Below are 13,744 nucleotides of genomic sequence, written 5' to 3' on the forward strand. Positions count from 1 at the left end.
ACATCCCCAGCCCATGCAATATGTAGTTGTTTTAATTTGTTTACTGTTTGCTTCTACTATTACATCTTTAAATACAAATATCTCCTAATTATAAATTGAAAATTTTAGGAAAAAGATAAAACATGAGGGATATACAGAAATAATGAGGGTTATAGTCCAAGAAAAACTTGACCTTTTACTACCTCCTCCAGGATCAATGTCCATATGGGCTTCTAAACTTGCTGACTTTCCTGAATAACTTGGTATGTACTCTCTCTGAATATATTGACTTTGGATATAAGGTGCCAGTATTTTGATGAGCAGTGCTATTGTGCCACTACTCAGAATTAATGTACTTTTACAAATAGTTGAATTAAAAAGCATTGAGGATTGGGTATATAGCTCAGTTGGTAGAGTGCTTGCCTCACAGGCACAAGGCCATGGTTTAATCCCCAGCACCACCAAAAAAAAAAAAAAAGAAAAGAAAAAAAAAGAAAAAAGGAAAAAAAGGCATTGAGTTCAGAACAATAATTCCCATAATCTAAGAAGCCACTAAAAAAAAATTATGTTGTTCTAAGTGTCCATTGTAATCTTAAACTTTGTTAATTAGTACCAAATTGAACTTGTTGTAATTTTTCTCCTGCATTGTTGCTTTTTTTTGGGGGGGAGAGGGGGGTCAATGGATCTTTGTTTTTATTTATTTATGTTCATTACTGAGAATTGAACCCTTGCCTCCACATGCTAGGCAAGCACTCTATCACTGAACCACAACTGCAGCCCTTTTTATTTTTATTTATGTATTTTTGTGGTACTGGGGATTGAACCCAGGGTCACTCTACCACTGACCTACATCTCCAGACCTTTTTATTATCATTTTCAGACAGGGACACACTAAGTTGCGCAGAGTGTCTTCACACTTGCTATCCTCCTGCCTCAATCTCCCAAATTGCTGGGATTATAGGCATGTACCATTAGGTGAGTCTTCTTTTTTTAAAAAAAAATTTATTTATTTATTTATTTTTTTTTTTAACCAACTGAAATTGAGTTTTTATTTTTTATTTTTTTTATTGTTGGTTGTTCAAAACATTACATAGTTCTTGATATATCATATTTCACACTTTGATTCAAGTGGGTTATGCACTCCCATTTTTACCCGTATACAGATTGCAGAATCACATCAGTTACACTTCCATTGATTTACATATTGCCATACTCTGTCTGCTGTATTCTGCTGCCTTTCCTATCCTCTACTCTCCCCCTTCCCCTCCCCTCCCCACCCCTCTTCTCTCTCTATCCCCTCTACTGTAATTCATTTCTCCCCCTTGTATTATTTTTCCCTTTCCCCTCACTTCCTCTTGTATGTAATTTTGTATAACCCTGTTGGTTATACAAAATTTACCTTCTCTCTTGCTTTCCCTCCCACCTCTCATCCCTGTTTAATGTTAATCATCTTCTCATGCCCTTCGTCCCTACTCTGTTCTTAGTTACTCTCCTTATATCAAAGAAGACATTTGGCATTTGTTTTTTAGGGATTGGCTAGCTTCACTTAGCATAATCTGCTCTAATGCCATCCATTTCCCTCCAAATTCTATGATTTTGTCATTTTTTAATGCAGAGTAATACTCCATTGTGTATAAATGCCACATTTTTTTATCCATTCGTCTATTGAAGGGCATCTAGGTTGCTTCCACAGTCTTGCTATTGTGAATTGTGCTGCTATGAACATCGATGTAGCAGTGTCCCTGTAGCATGCTCTCTTTCGTTCTTTAGGGAATAGAACGAGAAGGGGAATAGCTGACTTCATAGTGGCTGCCAATCTTACTGGAGTGAGATGGTATCTTAGGGTGGTTTTGGTTTGCATTTCTCTGACTGCTAGAGATGGTGAGCATTTTTTCATGTACTTGTTGATTGATTGTATGTCCTCCTCTGAGAAATGTCTGTTCAGGTCCTTGGCCCATTTGTTGATTGGGTTATTTGTTATCTTGTTGTCTAATTTTTTGAGTTCTTTGTATACTCTGGATATTAGGGGTCTATCTGAAGTGTGAGGAGTAAAAATTTGTTCCCAGGATGTAGGCTCCCTATTTACCTCTCATTGTTTCTTTTGCTGAGAAAAAACTTTTTAGTTTGAGTAAGTCCCATTTGTTGATTCTTGTTATTAACACTTGTGCTATGGGTGTCCTATTGAGGAATTTGGAGCCCGACCCCACAGTATGTAGATCGTAGCCAACTTTTTCTTCTATCAGACGCCGTGTCTCTGATTTGATATCAAGCTCCTTGATCCATTTTGAGTTAACTTTTGTGCATGGCGAGAGAAAGGGATTCAGTTTCATTTTGTTGCATATGGATTTCCAGTTTTCCCAGCACCATTTGTTGAAGATGCTATCCTTCCTCCATTGCATGCTTTTAGCCCCTTTATCAAGTATAAGATAGTTGTAATATTGTGGATTGGTTTCTGTGTCCTCTATTCTGTACCATTGGTCCACCTGCCTGTTTTGGTACCAGTACCATGCTGTTTTTGTTACTATTGCTCTGTAGTATAGTTTGAAGTCTGGTATCGCTATACCGCCTGATTCACACTTCCTGCTTAGCATTGTTTTTGCTATTCTGGGTCTTTTATTTTTCCATATGAATTTCATGATTGCTTTCTCTATTTCTAAAAGAAATGCCGTTGGGATTTTGATTGGCATTGTATTAAACCTATAGAGATCTTTTGGTAATATCGCCATTTTGATGATATTAGTTCTGCCTATCCATGAACAGGGTATATTTTTCCATCTTCTAAGATCTTCTTTATATTAGGATTGCAGAAAGGTCTGTCCTTGTCACCATGCCAATCCAATAATGAGGACAGGGTTTTGAGAAAAAGGAAAAAGGTTTATTGCTTTTCCTAAAGCAGTGGTTCTGCCCATCCACAGGAACTGGGGGGATTTTAGAGAGATCATTCAAGGGCTATATTCCAAGCCTTCTCTAGCCTGAAGTTGTAATTCACTTGTTAATTTGGGTGATAGTCCTGTCAGTGATCTTCTGGTACCATCCCCAAAGTCTGAATTACTTGTTCCTTGGGGTAGGTGTTTGCTCAAGGACAGATAACTCTGCCTAGGGTGAGGAAGAATGGTTATGGAGTTTCTCCTGAGATTGGGGAGTGGGAGAGATTAGACAATAAGGAGAAGCAGGGAGAGAGGAAGAGAAATAAATGTCCATTTTAAAATAAATTGCAGTGATAGAGCATCAAGGGGTATATTCAAAACAAAAATTGGATACCAGACATAGTGCACAGGCCTATAATCCCAGCAACTCAGGAGGCTGAGGCAGTGGTGCATGCCAGTAATCCCATTGACTCTGGAAGGCTGAGGCAGGAAGATCACAAGTTCAAAGCTAGCCTTAGTGAGACCCTATCTAAAAACAAACAATAAGAAGGGCTTTGATATGCCTCAGTGGTAAAGTGCCTCTGGGTTCAATACTCAAGACCTCTGTGTGTGTATGTTTGTGTTTGATGCTTATTTTGACTAGAATTCATATATATATATATATATATATATATATATAATCTTTGTTGTATTCTATGAAGTTGGAATCAAAATTTCCTCTAGTATTGAGAAAGAGATAACTTTTGCTAGGCATGGTGGTTCAATCTGTAATACCACACATATACCAAAAAACCGCAGATATTTTTAACTCTAGATATGCCCAAGTCTGTTAACTTATCAACTACACAGTGCATTTGCTCAGTGGTTAATTTTTATAAAAAATTTACATTGCTGAATATGGAACTCAGCAATTTAATGAGGTCCTAAGCAACTTAGTGAGACCTTGTCTCAGAATACAGAATGAAAAGGAAAGGGGTGTAATTCAGAGTCAAAGAATCCGTGTTTCACTCCCCAGTACCAAGAGAGAAAAGAAAGAAGTCTATGATCTTACTTATCTGGAGAATATTTATCTGTTGAAGGCTGATTGAAGACAGGACAGAGGAGTTTCTTGCTTAAGAACTGGGTTCATCACTATTCATTTTGTGAAAATTCAACAATTAGGATTTGTATTGTTTTTGTATGTAAGGTTTTTGTCAATTCAATTAGCATTTAAATGATTGATATTGCCCATTGAATGAATCCAATATTAAACATTTTATAACTACATATGGAAAAAGGAATGGATGTTTGTTTAAAACACATGTGATTTTGAGCGGTGTGTGGTAGCACATACCTAGAATCCCAGCACCTCAGGAGATTGAGGCAGGAGGATTGAAAGTTCAAAGCAACAAAGATTTGTTGAGGACAACAACCAAGTGAGACTCTGTCTGAAAATTGAAAATAAAAAGGGATTGAGATTTGGCTCAGTTGTTAAGTGCCTCTGGGTTTAATCCATGGTACCAAAAAGAGAAAAGAAAATAGACATGAAGTTTTGACATTAATCTGCATGATATTATGATAGTTTCTAATTTTTTTTTCTCTCATCATGTATTCTACTTTTTGGTATTTTATGACTTATCTGAATGTATGAAAGGCAGAAATAATAATCTTTTAGGTTATATCCATAAAGACTTCACATTTCGTTGATACTAAATTATAAATTCCTTTTGTTGTAACTTTGATATTTAAGTAGTTAATATGGGTAATTTCTGTATTTATTTTACAGGTAGATTTTGACAACAAATCAGTAAATGGCCCCAAGTCGGAATCCATGGAATACAGCAGATGTGGTTATGGGGAAGAATACAGTTTGGAATTGAACACACATCCCCTTGAAAATGTAACTAAAAATGAAGAAAGCATGACAGGTATCAAGGTGGAGAGGTGGACACAAAACAAGAAAATACATTTAACAGATCAGGTCAAAGGAGAAAGTGTAACAGAGGCTAAAAAATCAAAAAACTGTGAAGATGATAAGGAAGAAATTAAACCTCCAAAGTTGTTTGTACCAACAATAGGTAATGGCATTACAAATGTACAGTGTTTACCAAGTGAAACAAATGTGTCATTTAACAAATTTAATATTGAAGAATTTGATAAGTCATTGGAAAACAATCCCTGTAAATTTTTGAAAGATACTGCCAATCATAACAATGCCATGAGCTCTATTCCTTCTAGTGCAAGTGGTGGTCATCTCAAGGGGAAGAGTCACACGTTACCCTTCCCACAGCCTGGCTTTAACTGCATATTGGTTGAAAATTCTGCAAACTTAAATAGTCATACTAATGCACACAATGAAGGTGATCAACCAAAACCTCCTGAGAACATACCAAGTAAAGAAACAAAAGATGGGTCTCCAGTTACATCATGTATTTTATCCATGATGCAAGATAGGAATTTAACTATAGAACAATTGGTCGCCATAGAGGCCCTCACACAACTGTCAGAAACCCCATCAGAGAATTCTTCACCATCGAAGTCAGAGAAGGATGAAGAAACAGATCAGACAACAGCTTGTTTCCGTAATAGTTACAAAGTTATCCTCTATTCTGTAACAAAAGACCTCCATGACCCAAACTCTCCAACCCTTCATAACTGTCCACCTCTCCAAAAGGAAAGTTCATGCAACACAGTAGTGTTCAATGGCCAAAATACCATGTCCAAGTCACAGTACAGCTCAGCCACTACCCAAGCATCTGTAGAACCACATGAACATTCAAAAGTATCAAATTCTGACTCCCTTTTTTCCCCAAAATCAAATTCATCTAATATTGATACCAATAAAAGTGCATTGGAAGGCAGAACTAGTCTTAATGACTTGTCTCACTTGTCGCCAAGAAGTAATAAATTGGAGCAATCTAACCAGTTATTGGACAGTAATAAAAGTGTAAATTCAAAAGATGATGCATCAAGTCAAGATGTATCCTACAGTCAAATTGAAGAAGATGTTGCAACACAATTAACACAACTTGCATCAATCATTAATTTCAACTATGTAAAACCAGAGGAAAAGAATATTGAAAGTACCCCAACAAGCATTGTTCCATATAATGTGCAGCAAAAAATTAGTCAGGAGAAGGGCGCAATTCAACAGAAACCACCACCAAGTGTGCAAAATAATCAAGCTCCATCATTACCAAAGCGAAAGAACACAACCCAGAAAAAGACAAAATCTATCCCATCAAGAGATCGTCGGAAAAAGAGGCCTCTAGCTATAAACTGTCAAGAAAATGAGCAAAAGCAGCAGGAGCAGTTGTCCTATGAGTATAGTAAGTTACATGATATTTGGGTAGCATCCAAATTTCAAAGATTCGGTCAATTTGGGTCACATGATTTTCCTATTCTGCTGGGGAAAATTCCTCATTTTGGTAAAGTACTCAAACCACTGACTCAAGCCAGTTTATCCCTACAACAGAAAAAATTATTTCCTCCACTCACTCAGATAAAATTTGAGAGATACACTGAATCAGTACAGCAAAAAATGATGAAGGTTGAACCATTGGATTCTCTCCCATTATTTCCTAACAAAACAGAATCTGATGGGCAGCAGTTTACAGACAAAGCTTGTAATTCTCAGGTACAGTCAACAGTGAATGTCAATCAGAAAGCTCATCTTTTGCCCCAGGCCTCCTTTCCACCTAACCAGTGTGCTGATGTGATGGCTATTGATGACCAAACACAGTTTCAAGAAGATACTCAAGAGCATCTTGTGCATCAGAGACTGACAACATTGCCTGGTGTCTGTTATGAGACACCCTTACCAGACCCTGCACATATTCTCAGGAATGTAAATGCAGGAAGTTCAGGAGGAATTAGAGTGGTTTCTACCAAAACTGAAGAGACGGTCTGTTCATCTAGTGTTGAAACATTAGATTTTTCACTGGGAGACGGTGTACAGACAAGTTTTAATCATGCTGTGAACTTTCTTAGTAACCCTGCAAAAAAATTGGCGGCTGCAACAAAAGAATCAGAAGCTCCGGCTTGCAACTGTCTTGGTAAGTGCTTGTATAGATGTGTTCTTTCTTCTGCAGAAATGGTCACACATCCTGACAGATTCAATGAATCCTGTCTGATTCATTGAATAATATTCTTTCCCCCATAGGTAAGGTGGACTAAATAATTCTGTACCCATTTTTCTGTTAGACATTTAATCCATTCTGCTCAGAAAAGACAGATATTTCAACTCATAGTGCAGAAAAGTAAAGGTAAACTTTCTCTCCAAGCAAATGTCTCAAGTTGCTGGACATGATGGCACAGACCTATAATCCCAGGGAGTGAGAGAGGAGGATTACAAGTTCAAGGTCAGCCTCAGCAATTTAGTGAGACCCTATGTCAAAATAACAAAGGTCTGGGAAGTTGGTAAAGGATTCTGGGTTAGATTCCTCAGAACAACATCAAAAAAAAAAGGTCTCAAGTTTAGTGTCATAGCCTAAGAAGGATTTCTTTAATACTTTATTAAAGAGTAATTATTCTCCCAATATTTAGAAGAATTTTGACTTAAGAGGATTTCATTAAAAACTTTTTCTGGTTAGCTAGTAGGTGCATACAGAGAATATATAGAACTTAACAAATAACTATACAAAGTCTCATCCACTTAAGAATGGTTTATTTCTTTTTCAGCCAGGTTCTACTGCTTCTCTATTTTGCAATTGAAAATGTGTATCCATGTATTAAGAAATTCTTTTATGTCAGTTACTGCTAGAATTCATAAATCTTTTTGAGTTTTAATGTATTTTAATACTTATTCTGCAGATATTAGTTTTCTATTTCAGTGGATAAGTTTGTCCTAGTAGGGGGAGTCACAGTATATTTTGTGCCTGAGGAGTCATTGAAAGAGAATATTGAGAAATTAATATTTTTTTATTAGTACTAGGCATTGTTAGTAATAATGCTTACCATTGAGCCACATCTCCAGCCCTTTTAATTTTTTATTTTTTCACAGAGTCTCACTAAGTTGCTTACGGCCTTGCTAAATTGGTAAGGCTGGCTTTGAACTTGCCGTCCTCCTGCCTTAGCCTCCCTGAGCTGCTGAGATTACAGCATGTGCCACCACACCAAGCTTCATTTTTTAAATTTTATTTTATATTCTGTTGTGGGACAGTGTCTCTCTAAATTGCCCAGGTGGCCACTTAAACACCTTCTGCTTCAGCCTCCCAAATTGCTGGGATTATAGGCATGCACCACTACATGGTTCTTAACATTTACTTTTATCTGTGGTTAAAAGGCCTGGTGTAGGCCTCGGATCTTGGCTCAGCAGTGGAGTGCTTGCTTCGAGTTTTTGAGGTGCTGGATTTGATCCTCAGGACAACATAAAAAATAAATAAACAAAATAAAGGTATTGTATCCATCTACAACTTAAAAAAAATTAAGAAAAGTCTTGCTAGGGTTAAGATTCTTCAGTAGTTCTTTAGAAATTTGCTTAGTATTTGAATCATGTGAAAGCTTAATTTGACTCATATTGATTAGTCACTGTGTTCAAATTTCACATAAGCTCTCAAATATAACAAATCCATTGAGCTTGGGTGTGGTGATGTGTGCTTGTAATCCCAGTGAATCAGGAGTCTCAGGCAGGAGGATTTCAAGTTTCAGGCCAGGCAATTTATCCAGACATTGTCTCAAAATACACAGAGATTTGGTTGTAGCTCAGTGGTAAAGCACCGCTGATTTCAATCTACTGAACTAAAGGGAGAGAAAAAGTAATCAGTAATCATAGATGGGGGAAAAAAGAGATTAAATAGATCATGTCATTATAGTTTCTTAATCTTCTCATTAAAACCCCTTATTTCAGTGATTATAGAATTGTAACAGGACAGAATTTGTGAAAGAACTTGTTTTGAACCCCATCTAAATAGGTTTAGTTATTAAAACAGTCTCACTTAAATTATGGCCCAAATGTTGGACATGATGGTGCATCCCTGTGATCCCAGGGAATCTGGGAAGTTGAGGCAGGAGAGGCCAGGCTTGTCAACTTTGTGATCCTGTTTGAAAATATAAAATAAAAAGGGCTGGGCATGTGACTCATTTGTAGATGGCTACTGGGTTTACAACCTTGTGCCAGGGTACCCTCTTCTGGGAAGCACTGCACAGTCTGAAGAGAGTTGAATTGAAACATAGAGGTCTTCATTCATTGCCAGGGATTGAACCCAGTGGCACTCAGCCCCTTGGCCATATCCTCAGCCCTTTTTTGTATTCTATTTAGAGGCAGGGTCTGGATGAGTTGCTTAGGGCCCCCCTAAATTGCTGAGTCTGTCTTTGAACTCCTGACCCTCCTGTCTCAGCCTCCCAAACTGCTGGGATTACAGGCATGCCTGGCTGAAACTAAGAGAGATTCTTATACTAAGGAAAGAGAAGAGTTTAACAGTGGTAAATGGCTCACCATCTGTAGCTCCTACTATGAGTCTGGTTCTATGCCATGCCTTCTAAAATTCACAACATTCTTGCATAGGGAATACTTATTATCAATTTTTACTATTTTACAAATGAGGAAATTTGGGACCCAGAGATATTCACAATTTGAAAGTGACTGAACTGGGATTAGGAGACAGGCAGTGTCAACTAGAGCCCATTCTTATAATCTCCACTGTCTCTTTCTTTAAAAATCCAAAGAATAAGAGGAAGAATGTGTCTCTGTGTATAATTGCAAATGGAAAAAAAGGCCAGCAATTCAAAAAATCAATATATAACCTGTACAAGTCTAGTTTAATTGTATGGATGGTTCTAGTAGATGGTGGTCTTTTTTCAAGACCCTTTCCTCATGCAAAGTAAGCAGTCACAACCAAGTATTAAACTATGGTATACACTGTCACATCTATGTCTAATCGTTTACCTCTGAGGGTACTGTGCTCACCTGTGTAGGATGACCAAGTAGGATCATGAAGTAAGGCAGGGTAATGGCTTTCCTTCAGGGGTATTATTTTCTAGTGAAGTGTAGTAATAGGTATCTAGTGTTTCTCAAATTTAACACTATTATTTATTTGGTGGTACTAGGGATTGAACCCATGGCATTGTGCATCTAAACAAGCCTTCTTCCACTGAGCTATATCCCAGCCCGAATTATCAGCATTTTAGAACACAGGAGGCTGTACTGTGCATTGTGGGATTTGATTTTTTTTGGAGGGAGCACCTAGCATTAGCTAATGCCCTATCTACAACAAATTTGAGTCAAGTTTCTAGTTTTTTTTGGGGGGAGCAGGAGATTGAACTCAGGGGCACTCAACCACTGAGCCATATCCCCAGTACTATTTTGTATTTTATTTAAAAACAGGGTTTCGGGGGAGACTGGGGTTGTGGTTCAGCAGTAGAGCACTCATCTAGCCCTTGCAAGGCCCTGGGTTCGATCCTCAGCACTACATAAAAATAAATAAATAATGGTATTGTATCCAACTAAAAAATAAATATTAAAAGAAAAAAAAGGACAAGGTTTCACTGCGTTTCTTAGCACCTTGCCATTGCTGAGGCTGGCTTTGAACCCTGGATCCTCCTCCTGTCTCAGCCTGTGGAGCTATTCACTGGATATTAGTGCTACTGTGCAGGACTAACACACAGACCTGACAAATTATTACTTCCAGAAATGTCTGCAGATATTGCCAAATGTTGCCGCTGGGGCAAAACTGCCCGTGCTTTAGATCAGTCGTAACAACTAGTGCTCTAGATGCCCAATAAATTAAGATCTCATCTATGTACCTTGCCTAAGAAGCCACAGAAAGCTGGGCAGTGCTGGTAATCCTGGCAGAAACAGGAAGGTCACAAGTTCAAAGCCAGCATCAGTAACTAGGTGAGGCCTGAGCAATGCAGTGAGACTGTTTCTCTAAACAAAATACAAAATAGGACTAGGGATGTTGCTCAATGGTTAAGTCCCTGGTATCAAAAAAAAAAAAAAAAAGGGAAACAAAACCACATAAGTGATTCTATATTATATTTAATATCCAGTCAAAATGATCACTGACTTTTTTGTTTAGATACACCATGATCAGAAATGCATAAAATGCAGATATTCCCCAGTGATTCTAGTTATACATGATTCTAAATCAGAAGTATGTAAACATCTTTTTCTATTCTCTGAGAAAAAAATCCCTGTTATACTTTTCTATATGAATAAACATTATTGCTGATTTTTATTTTGTCTCTGGTTTGAATATAGGTTTTTCAAAGCACCACTTTGCAACTTGCTGTTTTAATTTTATAGCTTCTAATTTTTTTTAGCTTTTAAAAATGTTTATACATATTATTTTTCAGTAACTTTATTATATTCTATATAAACTTCCTATGATTTATTTAACTTATCATTTGCTGGGATTTTTGTTAAGGTTGGTTCCCTTTTTTTGATACTATTGGTAATTGTAGCAACGAACATTCTTGTATATTTCCAATCTAAATACATAATTGTGTGTGAAGTAAGATAAGTTCTTAGTAGGGAAATTGATAGGCTCAATTTTAAAAGGAATTGAGGTCAAGCTTCTCAGACCTATCAGTCTTGGATAAGTTTTAATTTGTGCCTTAGTTATAATTTTTTTTTTTAAGGAGGAGATCAGATAATAAAGATGACCCACCCCATCCTCTGATTTGGTTTAAAAAAGAAACAAAGAAAGAACATTAGGAGCAGGAAAACCTCGCTGACTAAGATCTTGAAAAGATTCATGGTTCTGAATTAAAACAAAAACAAAGCAAAAATAGTAAAAGAGTTCCTTGCCCCTATGAAATTTTTTAAGGCTTTGGGTCTAATAATCTTATTCCTTCCGCAGATCGAGGTATACAAAAAGACAAAGGCCCATATTATACACACCTTGGGGCAGGACCAAGTATTGCTGCTGTCAGGGAAATCATGGAGAATAGGTGAGGAAATGTGTTTCCCTGTTAAAATCATTCTTTATTGTGGACCTGACTCAATGCAGATAAGCTTATCTCTGGGAATAAATATGAGGTGAAAAGAGAATTTTGAGGAGTATGAGTTGGATGTTTGTTAGGGCTCAGAAGAAAAATGCCCATATGTTCTCCTGAGTCCTCCTTATGAGCTGCTGGGTGCTTAAAAAGACTCTGAGGAAGCAAGGCTAATTGTCTATAATTAATTCAGGAATCCTTATTCATATATATATTATATAATGTTAGAATAGTTCAAAATAACACTGCGAACATTAAGTTAACCTGCATTCCCGTTGCTTGACTTGGACTCAGTTTATTTTTAAAGAGTGATCTTTAAGGATCAGTAAGAAGAACTATGAAATAGAAATGTCTGCCACATTAAAAGCAATTTTTTGGCAAGAGTAAATTTATGAGGAGTGTTTTTTTTTTTTTTTTAACTTCTGTTCATCTCTATCTCGTGTGCACATAGCAATTAAAAACAAATTGTTTCAAGTGTAGATTGTAGTTAATTAGTGTATTCCCTCCACTCTGCTTTGTAATAGGTATGGCCATAAAGGAAAGGCAGTAAGGCTAGAACAAATCATATACACAGGAAAAGAAGGAAAAAGCTCTCATGGGTGTCCAATCGCTAAGTGGGTAAGTACTTGATATTTGGAAATGTTTGAAAATACAGGTTAAATGCTTTTTTGGGGCGGTCCCATGAAAGCTTGCATCAGGAAAATAGCCACAAGGTAATAACAAGGAAGTTGTCTCTTTTTGCCTGTGTTTTGCATTTTATTGCTAGATGTACACCTTTAGAATATTGAACACTTGTCATTTTTATTTTAAACAACCAGTTTTATTTATTTATTTATTTATTTTTAAACAAACCAGTTTTCCCTCAGAGCTTTTAAAAAGTTTTGTTCTCAGGTGTTACATGTTTCTTTTCCGGTTTACTTTCCTTGTGTATCTCAGCTACATATTCTCTATAGTAATGAATTTATATTCTCCTATCAATTTTATTCCATGAATTTATTTCTTCAGATACAGTCAGCTAGTCCATCAGATAACTTCAATTTTATATTGATTTGATGGTGATGGTTTTATCTTGTTTCTGTTTCAGCTGTGATCCTTCCGGGTCATCCTGGCAGGTTTCTCTGGAGAGGGAATATTGAAACAGAATTGAGTGAAGTTGGGCTTGGATGCACATGCCCACTGACACAGTTATTAGGGAACTGAATCAGGAGGATCACTTGAGCCCAGTCTGAGCAACAGAGAGATACATCCTTTTTCCAGAAGAAACTATAGAGTGTGGGATGTAGTTTAGCTCAGCGCTAGAGCACTTGCCTCATACTTGTGAGGCACTGGGTTTGATTCCTAGCACCACATATAAATAAGTAAATAAAATAAATGTCCATCAACAACTAAAAAATATTTTACAAAATCTATAGAGTGAGCTAAAGAAAGAGGCAAACTATGCAGAATAAAATACTCCCAAGAATGTAGGGAAGAGCATTCCTAAGCCCAGAAACAATAAGAGAAAAGGTCTTAGATAAAGAAAAAGGGGACATTGGGAGAAAAAAAAATGCCAGAAGTGTCCAGTGAAGTTGAAGATAAGGGTTAGAACCAGGTGATGGTGAAAAGATGGGCAGATGCCAGATAATGAGTGTTTTGTCAGCCATAGTGAGCAGTTGAGGTTTTATTATATGAGCAATAGAAAGCATTTGAAGCATTTTCAGATAGGGGTAAGCTATCTAGTTTCTAAATAGTAGTCTAAGGAATTCATTGGTAAAGTGTTTAAGAAGATATGTTGATGCTTAACAGATTACCTGAAAACCTGTGGTATCTCTGAACAACAATTATGTTCTTTTGTGGGTTGGGAATTCAAGAGCAGTTGACAAGGGTGCTTTTTGGCAGAGGGTTCAGGAGGTTGTAGTCATCTGGAAACTTGACTACTGAAAGGAGTGTGCTATAGATGCAGAGTCACTTCCAGACTCTCTGTTTGAGGCCGTAGGTGTGTT

At 37.0% G+C, this 13,744-nt stretch overlaps 1 protein-coding gene across 7 annotated transcripts in view; it reads left to right on the forward strand.

Annotated features, from left to right (window-relative positions):
• TET1 (tet methylcytosine dioxygenase 1) overlaps nt 1–13,744 on the forward strand; it is a 117,521-nt gene that overhangs the window by 70,471 nt on the left and 33,306 nt on the right. For all 7 annotated transcript variants that reach the window (XM_081267099.1, XM_081267101.1, XM_081267102.1 and 4 more), the window contains 3 exons: nt 4,612–6,880; nt 11,627–11,717; nt 12,287–12,380. In XM_081267099.1, coding sequence (XP_081123225.1) covers nt 4,612–6,880; nt 11,627–11,717; nt 12,287–12,380 — 2,454 coding nt within the window. The remainder of the gene's footprint in view (nt 1–4,611; nt 6,881–11,626; nt 11,718–12,286; nt 12,381–13,744) is intronic.

The sequence above is a fragment of the Spermophilus citellus genome (genome assembly GCF_964194105.1).
Source record: "Spermophilus citellus genome assembly, chromosome: 15".
NCBI lineage: Eukaryota > Metazoa > Chordata > Mammalia > Rodentia > Sciuridae > Spermophilus > Spermophilus citellus.